The 9,316-nt window shown below is 37.7% G+C and overlaps 1 protein-coding gene across 2 annotated transcripts in view; it reads left to right on the top strand.

Moving 5' to 3' along the window:
• RAB30 (RAB30, member RAS oncogene family) overlaps nucleotides 1–8,271 on the top strand; it is a 100,152-nt gene extending 91,881 nt beyond the window's left edge. For both annotated transcript variants that reach the window (XM_006055635.4, XM_006055636.4), the window contains exon 5: nucleotides 227–8,271. In XM_006055635.4, the coding sequence (XP_006055697.1) occupies nucleotides 227–477 (251 nt within the window). In that variant the 3' untranslated portion in view covers nucleotides 478–8,271. The remainder of the gene's footprint in view (nucleotides 1–226) is intronic.
• Nucleotides 8,272–9,316: the final 1,045 nt, after the last annotated feature.

Here is a 9,316-nt window from a genome sequence, read left to right on the forward strand (position 1 = left end):
TCAGCCAGTACCCAGCTGGTGGGCTTTTGGGTTAGTTCCAGTTCTTTGCCATTACAAATGGAACTGATATTTTAAAATAAACAACCCAGGAATCATAGTCCCATTTGTTTTGCTTTACTTTCCATCTGTCTGGTTTGACTTCAGATACGGAGCTGAATTGGATGTTTCTGAATCTGCAAAAAAGTCAAATGACGACCCTCTCTCTCTAATTTTACTGCTGTTTTAGGCAACAAGATTGATCTGGCTGAAAGGAGAGAGGTCTCCCAGCAGAGAGCCGAAGAATTCTCAGAAGCTCAGGACATGTATTATCTGGAGACCTCAGCCAAGGAATCCGATAACGTGGAGAAACTCTTCCTTGACTTGGCTTGCCGCCTCATCAGTGAAGCCAGGCAGAACACCCTGGTGAACAATGTATCCTCACCCTTACCTGGAGAAGGGAAAAGTATCAGCTATTTGACTTGTTGTAATTTCAACTAAAGGCTGAGGCAAGGCGAGGCGAGAGGAATCCGCAGCTGCCCTGATGGGCCACCAGTTGCTGGGGAGACCTGGCGATGACTGTGGCTCCCGCTCTGGGACCTTCTGACTCCTGCGGGCTCCCGAGCTTACAAAGCACGGCGGGCCAGGGCCTCGTCCGCAGGCCAGCATTCGCGGAACATATAATGGTTTCACCCTTTTGCAGTCTGGAGTCGGGTCAAGGAGAAGATTGCACTAGGCGCTCCATGATCTGCAGAGCATGTTGCTTTTGTTTTTTTAAACAAGCAAGTAAAACACATTCCTGAACATGGTCCAGGGGGAAACGTACTGTAGGGACCCCTCCTGCACGTCAGTGGCTGCATGTGGGGGCTGCTCTTTAGGGCTTCTGGGGGCCCTGGTTTTCTTGTCTACCAGATAAACCAAAACCAGGAAGGCCAAGTCCTGTCTCTATGGTGCGTTTGGATGACTCCATGGAGATTTTGACAAGTGTTATTTCTCTTTTTTCCACGGGCACTTTCAAGAACTTTGGGATGTAATAGTGAGATGAAACCTTTACCCATGACAACAGTAACAATCATTGTTTTAATACTGTACACAACAAGCTCCATGACTCCTTCTGGTGCTAATGATTCTGCTCTTTCACAGACCAAACATTTTAGTACATCGATGTCCTTACATACCTTACATAGAAATAAAACAAAAATTAAGGGAAGTCCATGAATCAGCTCTCTTTCTCGAAGTTTCATTACGACCTGTCCTAGGATAGATTTATTGGAAAAGAGAATACTTTTCCTTTCCTCTTCCCCTCTAAGTCTCTACCATTTTCTTCTTCCATTCTCCCATCTTTCCTGCCCCTCAAGTAAATGAAAAAGTTTGAAAAAGGAAAAAAAAAAAAGAGAGAGAATGGTTGACACCCCCATATAAGAGATTAGCTCTAAGACATTATGAGTAGTATGAAAAACCAGACCTGATCTGACCAAAATACTGTGGATTAATGGACTGCAGTGCGGAGTTCCAAGCAGAGCACAGTCCTTGATAGCAAGTCTTGTCTTTTGCTTCCTGGTACTATCCATCTTGGACAGACCAACACTTAGGATTTTGTAGATGTTTTTAGTATGGTAAGTGAGAGTTGCAGTGGATGAAAAGTCTCACGAACCATTTTTGTATCTGCAGTGATAACCTTAGAAAAAAATCTGCTTGTGGAAGCAGATGGAGTAGTCATTTGTCATCTCCTTGTAGTAATGTTACTCTCAGACTCATGACCAGTCATCCTTTCCGATATCTTTTTCTTTTCCTCGCTTTCTTTCCCGATTTTCCCCTTTTTACCTTATCCCTCTCCTCCCCACCCTCCCTTGTATGCATATGTTCCTGCAAATCTCCAATTCAGATGGAGGTGTGCATGCCTTTACTTAGCCAATTTAAAAAACAGAACTCAAATGGGAGCCGTGATGCTGAATGTGTGTTCCTGTTTCTTCAGTGCCATGCTTCCAATTTGTTCACGGATATAAATGCAAATTGGGAAAATGATTAAAGCTGTTTGCTGCTGATGCTGTCAGATGTTTCAGTAGCTTGCTACTTAGCATAACTGAGGGATGAGTCATGGGATTAGGATATGATAGGTAATTCCACTGTTGTTGTAGATGGTGGCAGTCTTGGTCCTGATATACTGATGTGTGAAAGCTATTGAATTTTAAAGCAACGAGTCATGTACAGACACAATATTGGTGAAGCCTTTCTAGCATTTCTAGGGCAGGTTTCAGAGTGACCTGTCACTTGCACATGGGAACTGTACATATTGTTTAAGGGACTGATGCTATGGTTGGCTTCACCATGGTTGTCCTGATACTGTGGGTAAGAGAAAGGGATCCTAGAAGTTGGAGTTGCTTTTATTTCAGAATCTGTCTCTATAGGAAAGAAAATCATTTTCATAAACACCAACCAAAATAACTTATCATGGTTGCCTTTCCCTCCCCATCTTCCTCATCAAGCCAGCAAATAAAAGGTATTCAGAAAAGTTGATCAAGGTGAGCAGAAGAGCTCTTTTTACATGGTGAGGAAATGCCCTTAAGTTTAGGTCTCATTTAGAGCAAAATCCAAAGTCCCCAATACATCATGACCCAACTTTGTTTCATAGCAGCAAGTATGTTGAAAATAAAGTTGCTTTATGAAATAGAGGCTAGAATACTGTTAGATTGGACACAATAGTTGTAAAATAGCAGGCTGTAGGGCCACTCTTGCATTCTGAGATTATTTCCTAGGGAACAGTCTCCTTTATCTACTCTTGGCTGAACTTTAAGGGGATTAGAAGGCTCTGCTCTTGGCCCCTTTCCTCCTTTATTCCTTGCAGCCTTTCTGTACTTAACAGTCACCCATCTACACCACATCAGCAGGGACATATGAGAATGTAGGGCTTTGTTTCTTTTTTTTCTCTCTTAGCTGTATGAATTCTAGATTAGGCCTTATGGACACTTGTTCCCTAATGTATCTAAGTTTGAGAACAAGCCCTGACAATATTGTAGGTGCTCAGTAAATATTAGTTGAATAAACAACTTAGTGCCAAGAGGAGCTTTTCTGGTTAAACAGAAATTTCTCAAATAGAACTTGAGAAAGGACACCATTTAAATATGGTCATCTTAACCCAGGCCAGGACCCAAACGTGTTGATTTGTCTATTAGTTGCTATTGCCTTGGTCATATTTGCTAAGATGAGCCTTCTTAAATGAAAACAAATTCTCATTTAATGATGGATGAAAAAGAGGGTTGTGTTCTCATAGTTGAGTTTGGCCTGATCTGATTCGTGAGACCACCAGAGTCCATGTCTGCCTCCGTTTTGGTGTGATTTTTTTTTTTAATTTAAATAAAGTTACTAAATATACGGCAAACTTTTTTCTGTTTACAATGCATCATAATCATGTCATAGAGCCAGATCTGGAGAATCTGTGAAATCATATAGTTTACTCATGTTAATGATATTATGGCTTTGTATAGGCTGTATCCTCAAAGGATTTTATGCTTTGTCCTTTACCTATGCAAGGCTTTTTAGTCCTCCATGTGTTTTGTTAGAGCTATTGAATTATAGTCACATTTAAGTTTGATTATATATAGCCAGTTATCCTTCTGTGGATTACTTAGAGTAGGCCATTAGCTTTCCCTGGCCTTTTCTTCTTCTTCTTCTTCTTTTTTTTTTTGTTTCATATTAGCACCTCTGAGTAAAGAGGCAAGAAAATAACTAAAAGTGAAAATGAAATGGATTGACAGTGTGTTAGTTTCTGAGTTACAGTTTGGTAAGAGAGGCAAAAGCCATTGGCCAAAATAAGATACTTGGATTAGGGCTATTTAAGCAATTTAGACTTGTTGGAGAGAAGAGGCAGTATTTAACCAAGGACTGGATTCTTCTTTCCTCTTCTGTTGATGAATATATGTCTTTGGAGGACACTGGTGACTTCCAGTGTTAGATAATGATTTGCCTCATTTACCATAATTCTTCCAGATCCATTATCAAGGTTCAGTCAACGAATCTTTCTGAGTAAATACCAGTTGCAAATGATTTTGAATTGGTACTCTGACTAAAATGAAAACTTCTTCTTCCTTTTTAAATAATCTACATGAATGGGATCATATTATAGTCAGAAAAAAAGCTAGTTTTTTCCATGTATCAAACCAACAGCTTTAAAGATAGACATTTTCTGTTTCTCAATCCTGCAAAACCCTGTGTATTTCATAATCATAAGTACTTTAAGGATCACTGCCCTGTTAGCTTCTGAAAGAGCTCTTCTAGAGTTTACCCTTTGTTTTTTTCTAGAAGTTTTTAGTTTTGTTTTTTTTTTTCAACTTCAACTGGTTACTTATTCTCTTCAACCATGGCCCTGATAGATGTGTTTTAGTGCAACTAATACTCTTGAGACTTAACTAGAAAATGAAAAACAGGGAAAAAACATGTTACCCTTCTGACAAAATGTACTCTACATAAGCAGTATGGTTAAACACTAATTTGGGGCTAAGAAAGGGATGTGCTTTGTGGTTTTTTTTTTTTTTTAATCTTCTTCTTCCTGGGTTTCATATCTGTGACCTGAGCCTATTTGCGTTTGGAGGGAAAAATGATTTTCCTTAGATTCTTCAGACTGGGGAGAGAGCATACTGAACTGAGAAATTATCATCACTTCCAATAGCTCATTAATTATAGTAATGTTAGAGCAGGGGAGATAACACTTCATCTCCTTTCCTAAGCCCATGGGAACTTTGCAGTCATTTTGGGGAGCCATTGTTTAAAAACAAATTGGGATCAGCTATAGCCCAATACAAAATGTTTTTGGTGATTAAAAAAAGAAACCAAATTGAGGCAAAGCAAAGGTGGTGAAGGAGTTTTAGATTTAAAATGTTTGAACAATATTTGAAGGATTTGGGGACGTTTAGCTTGGGAAAGAGGAATACAGTGGGTATATTAGAATAAGACTCTGGTTTGAAGGGGTGGAATAAGACCCACTGAATAGAGGTCACAGGGCCATGGATTTGAACTTCACATTAGAAAGAACAAGTTGGTTCCCCATGGAAGGGGCGGCCTCTGTCAAGCAAAGGCTCAATGAGAACTTGGCAAAGATGGTGTGGAGAGGATCCCAGCACTTCTTGGGGTGGACAAGATGACCTATTAAAATTCTGTTTCTAGCACTTTGCTCCTCATAACATGTTCAATTAAATATCTGTTGACCCACAGCCAATAATTTTTTAAAGGTTTTTCTCTTCTGCCCAAAGTGCATGCCCCTCACCAGGAAGGAGGTTGCTTACATGTCATTAGGTCAAGACTGGCTATTATACCCTTAGGCTGGAATTGCTTTTTTTGGTCCATTCATTGATGTCTTGTTGAAATCACAAACTGGGTCTTGAGTTAAAGATTAAAAACGTATTGTTTTAGTAGAAGTTGCATGAACCGTTCCCTTCTCTAGGGGATTTTCCCAACCCAGGGATCAAACCCAGATCTCCCAAATTGCGGACGGACTCTTTACCATCTGAACCCCCAGGGAAGCCCACGTGAAATCATGGAAATTATGTATCTGTCTCTTGCCAAACATAGGCCATGCTCAGTTTTAGTGAATAGTTGCTATCTCTTCAGGATAAACCTTTTTAGCAGAGCAGAATCTTCAGTAAAACATCCCATAAATACACAAACATGAAGTTTTACAGCTCCCATCACAGATGGGCTGGTGGTCACTGGCATAGAACAGTCCCCAAGATCGATCTTGGAAAAATCTCAAATGAAGTTTGGTTAGTTTGTTTGATCCTTTGAAAAAACATGATCTGAAAATGGTTTTAAAAGAATGGAGACCAAGTTGCTTCATGTAGAAAGTAACAACATATAGATCTTTGATTTGAAAATCAGAGGTAATTATAAGCAACATTTACTAATTAAGCCCACTCTAATGATTCCACCTGCAAAATAACTTGCATCCTTGCAAGGCTGGTAGATGGCTCTTTATTGGTCTTCTTAAACAAAAGTCATTGGTCTTGCATCACTATGGTGAGAAACATTGAGTCTGGGTGAGACTTTCTTTGATTCCTTTGGATGAGAAATCAGAGCACAAAAGCTAGCCTCCTCTTTAATTGACTGCATGATGTGCATGAGTAAAAATTTTACTTTTCCACTGATTTAAAGCAAAATTTTTAGAGGTGTTGTGTTCTAGTTCCTGATGGAATCCTTGGTGGGTTGTGACTTTGACACATCAGGGAGTGATGTAGGGAGGTGATTAGAATATGGAACATTAGGGTAGAGGTGAGGAGTCCTAGAATTCCCTTGAATTAGCTGTAACATTATGCAAAGCACAATCTCTTGAGCATCCATTTCCTCATCTACCAGATAGACTAATAGTACTATACCTGTCAGGATTATTGTGAAGATTAGATAAATTGAAAGTACTGAACTTGGTAAACAGTAAGCACCCAAATATTTGTTCTTTTCTCCTTGATGAAGAGCAGACTTTGGATGGTTTGATACAAGTATAGATCCTTTGAACAAAACAAGGAGCCCTCCTGACTTCAGAAAAACAAAAACGAAAACTCTGTTTCTGAAAGAGCCTTAAAAGAAAGTCATGTATTTAATCCACTTTTCTGCCTTAGTGCATAACTGTTACCCAAGAGACTCCACTTCTTTACCTACTTCAAGAAAGGTATTCTTTCTCTTCCAATGGGCAATTCCAGGGTTGTAAACGCATTATCAGGAAACTTAACCTTATTACTGAAATACCTCACAGTGCAATTTGAACCTCTTTCTTCTTGATCCCATCCTCCATGAGAAGAAAAATTGGTTGATCCTGTCTTCTTTTTAAAGGGCCATGTTTGCCATTTATTATTACCCTTTTGCCTCATTTTAAAAAAGCTGATAGAAAAAGTTCATTAAGGTGATAATTATTATCCCCTTGGGGAATGTCAGGATTCTTATTGATAGTGATCAGATTTAGATCACAAACACTGTTGTAACTCTTCAGTTAGTCAGTATTTTCTTCTTTAGTTAACATATTATTGATAACCAAGTGTGCTTCTGAAGACTTATTCTGGTTGTGTGGCTCTCGTTTTCTCCTCTTGGTAAAAGTGGAGTCACGAATCCCAGCTTTGTCAACTACTTTTAGAATGTAATTTCATATATGACATAATTTGATGGACATAATTACCAACACCTAATATTAGCAGGGTTTCTTGCCTTTTCTACATTCTGAAATAAAAATCAGAATACCAAATGCCTAATAAAGCAAAAATTCTTTGCACAGAATAGCAAAAGGTAAGAATCTGGTCTGCTAGAATAATTTGTCACTAGTTGGTTGAATGGTGCAGAGCTTTTGTTTAAAGTTACACAGTTATGCCTGGATTAAATAACAATAGCAAAACTTGAGAAGCCCTCTGAAAAACAGCTGCTAAACATACTGCTTTCTGGAAAGTAATCATTAAGAATAAATATTCTCTTGTTCTATACAATTGCCGAATGTTAGTGGAAATTTCTTGTAGGCTACTTGAATGTCAACTGATTTATTAAAAAAAAAATTGTGTGTGAATCCTTTTATTCCTTTAAGGCATTTTGGGGCTTTCATGTTCCTGTTGTAGAAAATTTCAAATGACTGGAATGCTGGCTTCTAATTTCTGCTCACTGAAGTGGCCTCTAGACATACCAGATGGTTGGGGCCTCTTTGATGATCTGAAAGGAGCTACTTAAATACACTTACATAAAGTGTGTGAATAAAATTGCTGTTTTCAGCAAAAAAAAAAAAAAAAAAAAACACAACAAAAAAAAAACCCAACCACTTTTGATCAAACTTTCAGATAATAAAGGGTTAAGAAGAGATTTTTTTTCATAACCTAAAGGGAAAAAGTATGCCCCATATATATTGTTGCATACATTTTAATGCATGACTTTTAGTATAGGGATGAAATAAAATACAAAATATATAATTCTGGAGGTCTTCTCAGCAGCTAGTTAAAATATTTAGATAAGCTGTTTTATGAAGACTTAGAAAATCCCTAGTTTCCCTTTACATATCTCTTTCCATCGAAGTGGATCTTTAACAAACATAGGTGTAACCAACAAACATAAACAAACTTGTTCATCATGGAATCTTATGAACTCAGCTCTTTATTGGTTTTAAGCATAGGCTCTCAATAATATCTAAATACATCAATATATAAAATCTAACTATTAGCTTCAACACAAGCAAAATACTTGATTTTAAATGTTAATATGCAGATATTAACGGTATGCTGTATCATGTCTTCTGTGTTCATGTATTCCTTTTTAATAAAATGCCTGTTAGAAATATAAGCCGATGATGATGTGAGTGCAATTATCTGAAAACATTTTGTAGAAAGGTGATTGTCTGAACACTTTAATCCACATTAAAAAGTGGTAGAGGGAGCAGGAATCTGACAAGATATTTTAAAATGAAGTTGCATTTCTCTTTTCAAAATGCAGACATAATTCGAACATCATGTAATTTACCCCTGTAAAGTGTACAATTCAATGTTTTTTGGTGTTTTCACAAAGTTGTGCAACCATCACCATTCTTTGACTCCAGAACATTTTCATCATCTCCCAAAAAAATTCTGTACCCATTAGCAATCACTCTTCCTGATTCCCATCAACCTCTCACAACCACTAATCTATTTTGTTGCTACAGATTTGCCTATCCTGGGCATTCCATATAAATAGAATCATACAATATGTCCTCTTTTGTGTCTGGCTTCTTTCACTTAGCATAATGTTTTTAAGTTTCATGTTGTACCAAGTGTCATGTTGTAGCATGAATTAATACATTTTTTATGGCTAAATAATATTCCATTGTATGTATACACATACCACATTTTACTTGTCCAGCAGTTGATGGACATTTGGGTTGTTTTCACTTTTTGGCTATTATAAATAATGCTGCTATATATATGTGTGTGTATATATATATATATATATTTGTGTACAAGTTTTCTGTGTGGGGATATGTTTACATGTCTCTTAAAATTTAAGCAAGTAGTCTAGCAAATCAAGTCACTTGTGTTCATTTAAGCAGAACTTCTTAAAATCCTTAGAGAATGCAACTTATAATCTTAGATCAGTTGGTCAATTAGGAGACTCTTGAACAATGGCTGACACACTACTGTGTCTGTAAGAATTTTTCTGTGAGGCCATCATTTAGATATGATAGCCAATGTCATGAAGACTGCTTCAGTCTTGTGCAGATTGGGTTTTCATCACATGGAGAATTTCGTGGGAAAGGACGGCTACAAATCATACTGGAGAGCAGCACTCAATCTTCAAGGATGCAATGAAAGAGCACTTTTAATATACAATTCCTTTATGAATATCGACTGTCTTT

Source organism: Bubalus bubalis, chromosome 5 (genome assembly GCF_019923935.1).
Source record: "Bubalus bubalis isolate 160015118507 breed Murrah chromosome 5, NDDB_SH_1, whole genome shotgun sequence".
Taxonomy (NCBI): Eukaryota; Metazoa; Chordata; class Mammalia; order Artiodactyla; family Bovidae; genus Bubalus; species Bubalus bubalis.